The sequence below is a fragment of the Octodon degus genome, unplaced genomic scaffold (assembly GCF_000260255.1).
Source record: "Octodon degus isolate 3935 unplaced genomic scaffold, OctDeg1.0 scaffold00016, whole genome shotgun sequence".
NCBI classification, from domain to species: Eukaryota; Metazoa; Chordata; class Mammalia; order Rodentia; family Octodontidae; genus Octodon; species Octodon degus.
Window position 1 is genome coordinate 1,354,894 of NW_004524592.1, and position 7,225 is coordinate 1,362,118.

Below are 7,225 nucleotides of genomic sequence, written 5' to 3' on the forward strand. Positions count from 1 at the left end.
ATATATATGTAAAGCAACAAACACTCTTCACCCACAAAATAAATAGTTGTTAGTGCTTTTGCCTACTGGAAGGTTTCATAAAACACATTTCTGTTGAGAAGCTTCCTGGGTTAGCATAGCACAAGAGTGGCAAAGACCCTGCAGACCTTGAGGTTGCCTAAATCTGCACATCTAACATAGCAAACGCAGAATTCTTCTCTTTCATTTGTACCTGTCTTAGTTGTAATTAAATTTGATAACTCATTGCTTAATAGGTCATCCTTCATCACCACTGTGCTCAGTTTGTTATAGCTCACCCAGCATAACATCCAGCACATGTGATTTATTGGAATGGATCTAAGAAGTCCTCATGGGCCTGAGCTGACATGTCATGCTGCATTTTATGGACAACGTTTTATGAGGCTTTGGGCATTTTAATAGGGACCTAACACAATTCTATCATTGCCCTCAGAGAAGACTTAGTCTTGAGATTTAGTCTCTGAGTGATCACCTGCCACTATCATCCCTGGCAAAAACGAGGCCCTTGATAAATAGTTGGGAGATGAATCTGTAATTAATATATGATTTAATGATTTTTAATTATTAAAACTCTATCTATTAAATAATTGGCTGACAAACATAATATGGGATTTCTATACTAATTTTATTTTAGTAGAATATAATGATTAGATGGCTTGGTGTAGACACTTTAATTATAGTTGATAGAGACACTGATACAGAACATATGGATATAGATATGTGGCTAGAGAAATTCAAGTATACCTTGATATTTAGATTATTATCATAATTGTCATTAACATAGTCATAGATTTACATACTATTTTCAAATTCTAGTTAAAGTCTTTTTATGTTTAAGAGAATAAAAACTAATAGGTAAGACATTAGAATTGATACACAATTTGAAAAACCTCTAGTTAAGGTTGACTAACTTAGTTGTCCTACTGAAGGTGTGTGAATACATGTGGGCATATCTTAACTTTATTTCTTCTTTCCCCATACTGATCCTAATGGTTTTATCTCCCCAACAAATCAGGTTTTCATCAACTTTGCTAAAGATCAAAATTCCTATGAAAATACCGATACCAGCAGCCACGGTTCCACCGTGAGCGTGGACTCGCAGGACGACCAGATGGAATCTTAGCAGCCACTGCAAACCAGATTTCAGCAAATGGCCAATGGATGCCTTTTGAAGACATCACTTCCATAAAACCTCTTGGTCTTAAAGTATTACACTGTATGGAAAGTTACACTTGCATAAGACTTAATGAGTTATTTTGAACAGAAAGTTTTCTTCCTAAGATCAGTGAATGATGTCACTGCTGAAACAAATTCCTGTATATTCAACATTGTGAGCATGCTAATGTATATGCCAGTGTTCCTCAGGCAAAGATGAAAATAGCTGACGATGAATGTCCTAATTTATTACTTTCAATAAAAAGACAGCTTATAAGATATGGGTATTACTAGTTGAAAAGTAAGCATGAAGAGAAAAAGGAAGGTGGGTTGAGATAGGTAGGGCTAGATGAGCAAACAAAATAATTTATTTCTCTAGAAGAACAAAATGTACATTATCATAGCTACGTGACTTTACTGTGATGCATAAAGTGCTAAGGGCCTGGTACACATTAACAATAAGCAATGGAGACAATGTCTGTAAAGGGTGTGTGTGTCATTTTGAGGACCTGTGAATACCTGGGGACATACAGAACCCCATAGATGCTTTTCTGCAAGAATGCAATCAAAAGAGCTGTTTGCCCTGGTGGTGAACAGAACTCAGACAACTTACACTGCTTTGCCAGTAGTAAGGCATTGGGTGAAGCAAGAGGCTACTTACTGTTCTGGGAGGAATGGATGTGTCAGCTGGACTGATGTAGATGCTGAAAGCTGAGAGTTCATGTGCTGCTGGCAGGCAACATCTTTAAGCTCTTACAGAGGCCCTCGTACTCCAGGTTTCTCCTCTGGGACCACTCCTGTGGAGGGAAGAGAAATATGGAGTCAATTTTCAGCTAATTGCCCTGCTGACCCTGAAACATGTGCATGGGAACAGGATAGACATTTTCATAATAGCAAATTATGGGGCCTCGGAGGAAGTTGCTCTATGTATCATTTACATGAGTATGTGTGTGTGTGTGTGTGTGTGTGTGTGTGTGTGTGTGTGTGTGTGATTGTATGTCTGTCCAGGTTTGCTGGCTTTAGCATGAATGTTTCTGTTTAAAATAAATAAACTCAAAATTTAGAAGAAAATTCATGATGTCATTTCATTTGTTAGGCAAGAGTCAGGAACCTAAAAATCAGTCACATGACCCCCAAGGTTCCATATGATTGGACCGTAGCCTGTCTATTCATCAACATCTCCAGCCATCTCTTCTTGTTTCTTAGGATTGAGCCAGGCTGTCCCTTTTCAGTTTCAGTACTCAAAGGTCATTTTCCCCTTGAGACCTTTGTATATGCTATTCCCCTACAAAAAATGCTCTCCCCCCACTCTTGTTGCCCAACTAACACTTTCCAGTAATGCTACACTTTCTCTCAGAAGCTTTATTACACTAATTTCTCAGTATAACCACAGCTGCCCTCTTATAAATATTATACTCTGTTGTTACCTCCTATTTTTCTGCAAAAGAACACATCATAATTCTCTGTACATCCAAGCTAGCATGTATATCTTAACAGATGGTAATGTACTTTCTCTTAGGATGGAGAATGTTTTTGGTGAGTACAATATCTGAGCCTTGATCTATGATAACAAGCTGTTCAGAGTAGAAGATGCAACTCTGTGAGCAAGGGATGGAATGGTGGCCAAGACTCATGAATGATTAGGAGGAATTTGTTTAATGGAAAGAGTTTGTTGTGGTTGCTTGGTTGTTTGATTGCTTACGTGCAATGATGAGGGGGAACAAAGAAAGACATGGAAGAGTGGAGGAGTAGTGGAAGGGTGAGTAATGAAGAGAGATGGAAGTCCAATGAGAAGGGCAATGGTTGAATGGACTTTTGAAACCATGAATACTGGTAAATGTGGCCATGCATGCCTATAATCTTAGCACGTGAGTTCTGGGGACCTCTCAAGTCTGAGCACAGCTTAGACAACTTAGTGATCCCATTTCAAAATAAAAAAGTGAGCTGAAGCTATAATTTAGTGCAAAGGCCTTGGGTTCAATTTCCAATATTGCACAAAAATAAAAACATAAATAAAACATGAATATAAAAACCCTTTTTGCATTCATTTGCTGTGTAGCTTTACTGTGGATTTTCCCATTACCATTAACATTTCATTTACACTGGCCAACACATATGCTGTCGGTGAATGAGTGCCTCAGGGGAACTTGAGAAGGGATATGTTAGTGCTTTCCTGCAAGGAGAGGAGGAACAGTGGCTGATTTTCCAGAGAGAATGAGAAGTCTACAGGAGGAAGAGAGCTTGTGAGGCAGGGGAGCCCCTGAGCCAGAGCTTCGGTCTGTGTAAGATATGCATGGGGGCTCCCCTCCTCTAAGTGGGCAGGAGAGCCTCAGTTGGCCCTGGCCTACTCTGGCTGCACCTTTATATCATTAGCATTTATTTCCCTCACCAGACTTGAAACTCAGTGAGGACAGCGATGTAGTCTGATACTCCTGGCTCTAAAGAAGAAAAGCTGGCTTGGTTGATATGAAAACCAAGCATCGTTATTCCGTTTAAGTTGCTGAATGCAGTGTAGTTTCCCATGAGGGAGCTTATTCATAAGCAAGAAAGAGGAGGGATGATGTGTGATTCCATATTAAATATATTAGAATGAATCCAGTGGGATGAGAGGATTTTGGTGCCATCTTTGGATTTAGAATTTCAATGCTTTGCTTTTGTACATTTCTGTAAATTTATTTCTTCTTCACCTTGATGCCAGGATGTACTTGGAAAGAGTTTCATGGTACCTTTTTACATACAACTAAGGAATACACATTAAAAAACTATTTGAGCACACATCCTTTCAGACTTCTCAGCAATAGAGGAAATGTTTTGAGAATTCTCAGTTCTCAGAGGAAAATATGAGTTATTTGAATTGTCTCTGAGGATTGCAGCAATTTTCATCTATAAAACCCAATTTTCATAATATTAAAACATTGGGTATAAAAATGAGAACAATGGAAAATCATACATACAGCTACCTTCTCTAAATATGCTCTCTGCCTTCCTGATCAGAAGAAACAGCAAATGCTGACCTTGCTGAAGACCGAGGATGGAGAAGACCTGCATCCTCTTACTCCCACTCTACTGTGGGAGCCTGAACTACAGCTTTACAACAGAGGGTCAGCAGATATGTCTGCTGTTAACTAGACAAGATTTGTTATGCATTTATTGCTATTGTTCTGTGCTTATGAATCCAGACTCCTAACTACTTTTTAAATTCTTTTTTCTTTCATTCTCATTCTCTCTGTCTCTGTCTCTGTCTCTCTTTCTCTCTCTGTCTCTCTCCCTCTCTGACTCCATCTCTGTCTGTCTCTGTCTCTGTCTCTCTCTGTCTCTCTGTCTTTCTCTCTCTCTCTCTCTCTGTATGGTACAGGGTCTCACTATGCAGCTTGGACTCCAGGTGATCCTCTGGTTTCAGCCTCTGTGCTGGGATTAGAGGTGTGAACCACCACATCAGATTTCATGACTGGCACAGCCTGTGCTACCTGGAATCAAACCCAGGTCTGTGCACTTGCCAAGCAGGAGTTTTGACTGCTAAGCTATCTCCCCAGCCCCTATGGAAGACCCTTTCCTAGTTCCATGTGACTTTTTCATACTACTCTTTCCTCTGGGATAGCCTTCCCCCCCCCATCAGCTTATGTGTAGCCTCTCCTCTTCATCTTCATCTTCTTCTGTGTTTCCTCATTAAGGATGCCTTCCCAGAGAGCATTGGGTGCAGTTAATTGTTCTACCATTTTCACAAAAGCATTTTTGTGTGTGTCTCTGTAGAAGCACTCACATGTTGTACTATAAAACATATCTGTACATATCTCTCCCTACTCACTACACTCTAAGTTCCTGAAGAGTAGTAAATGATCATTAAGTCATCCTTGCCTCTTCCTTATTTATTGCACTAAAAAGATCATTGTTACTCAGAAATCTTTAGGGCTGGCCAAATAGCTCAGCAGATTAAAGTGCCTGAAAGCAGGTGCAGGGGTAGGGGGTTCGATCCCCAGGCCTGCTGTGCTCGCCCCACCCCCAGGGCACACTGAAATGGCAATTGAGACTGGGCATGGTGGTACATGCCTGTAATACCAGGTTTTGGGAGGCTGTAAGCAGGTGGATCACTGTTAGTTCAATATAGTAGTGAGACCCTGAACACCCTGTAGACCTTTCCCTAAAGTAAAAGAAAAGAAATCTTTGATGGACTGAAGAAATATATTTTAATTTTTTTTCATAATTTTTGCTGTTATATTTGTTTCTGTTTCAGAAGATTAACATTTTAATTTTATTTTTACTTATTTGGTTCAGGGTTTTTCTATGCAGCTCAGACTTGTAGTAATTCTCCAAGCTCAGCCTCCCCAGTGCTAGGATTACAGGCATGCACCACCACACCCGGTTTTGGTGGCCTGTACCAGGCATTCCAGAGCCAACATGGTATGTGGTACCTGGGACAGAACCCAGGTCCTTGCACTTGCCAGGCAGGTGCTTAGATTGCCCAGCTGTCTTCCCTGCCCCCAGAAGACTAACTATTAAAGTTTAAAACTAAGTGCTTTAGAAGGTGCACATAACCAATGTTTAGCTCAAAATGTTGATTCTCCATCAAGAGCAACCCCTTAAAATGCCAAACACTGGGCATACCATTAGTTTGTTAATAGAATTGCCTATAATTGCATGTGTCCAAGGATATTACAACTATAGATGCTAATTAAAGCAAATATTTTCACATAAAATAGATATGCTATATCATCCCCATTGCATCCCCTTTTAGAGGAAAAACTAAAGACATAGAGTTAAAAATAATAACAGGTACTGCTGTCTGATAATTTGCTATGGGTGAAATACTGGGCTGAATGTATCACTTGTATTCTTAGCTAATTCTCACTGTTGTGAGAATTCTGAGCTGGCTCTCTTATTGATGAGAACAGGGAAAGTTAGGAAAAGGTCATTGTTTTGCCTAGAATCGAATAGCCAAAAAGTGAATTGGATTCTACACATTCTATTCTAACACAGGCAAAAGCAAGATCAGCAACAAAAACTTGAGTATGTTAACTTAGACACATGAAAATCACTATTAACTTAGTGGTGAGCTATATGTATGTTTTGAGTTAAGTTGGAGAAAAAACTATTGGTCCTATTCTTTTGATTGCTGCTTCCTTCCTTGACTCCTGCAGTTAACTCTACTACATAATTCTGGAATGAACAGAAGGCTCATGGAAGAAGAATAAAAGTTCTTTCATCCCTCTTTTATAAGAGTCCTGATCCTAGGATTTTCTCTCATGACCATGCAGATGCCCACCTTTGCATACCACTGCTCTGAGGCTGCAGCATCAACATACAAATTTTAGGGGCACATAAACATATGAACTTGCACTAGTCAGTTTTATATTTGTGACAAACATTGTCACAAATGCACATAGGGAAGAAAAATGTGCTTGAGCTCGTTTTGGAAGATTCAGTCCATGGTCCCTTAGCTCCATTCTTCTGGACCAGTGGTGAGGCAGAGCATCTTGCAAGCATGTCGTGGGCCAAAGCGACTCACCTCACGCCAACCATGAGCCTCACCTCCTCAAAGTTGCACAAAATTTCAACAGCTCCATTAACTGGAGACCAAGCTTTCAGTACACAGCCTTTGGGGGACATTCCAAACTATAACAAGGCCATAGCAGATCATCTTGCTTTTTTTTTTTTTCTAATTTACATGCCTTTTATTTACTGTTCTTGTCTAGCTGGAACTTCTGGTAATATGTTGAATAAAAGTTGTGAAGCCTTTTTGTTTGAAATTTGTCCACATTTCCACTACTGTTATAAATTATACTTAGTTATTCCCTGTATTTCTCCACATTTTATCAGCCACTGATTGACTAGTCTAGATTTAATAACAGTTTATATATGTATAACAAGGTACATGGGGCTGGGGAGATAGCTCAGTAGAATAAGCACTTGCCCAGCAAGTGCAAGGTCCTGAATTCAATCCCCAGTTCCACCAGAAAAAAAACAAAAACAAAAACAAGGTACATAACTTTATTTTTGCAAAGGAATTTTATACATACAGAATCATTGGATCTCAAGGGGCGTCCATGTTAAATGA

General features: G+C 39.6%; 1 protein-coding gene across 2 annotated transcripts in view; it reads left to right on the forward strand.

The window, feature by feature from the left end:
* The window catches only part of Abca12 (ATP binding cassette subfamily A member 12), a 187,154-nt gene extending 185,961 nt beyond the window's left edge, over window positions 1-1,193 (forward strand). Inside the window, exon 53 of one of the 2 annotated variants that reach the window (XM_004626594.1) lies at window positions 1,034-1,193. In XM_004626594.1, coding sequence (XP_004626651.1) covers window positions 1,034-1,141 — 108 coding nt within the window. In that variant the 3' untranslated portion in view covers window positions 1,142-1,193. The remainder of the gene's footprint in view (window positions 1-1,033) is intronic. The other variant, XM_004626595.2, reaches the window with a different exon arrangement.
* Window positions 1,194-7,225: the final 6,032 nt, after the last annotated feature.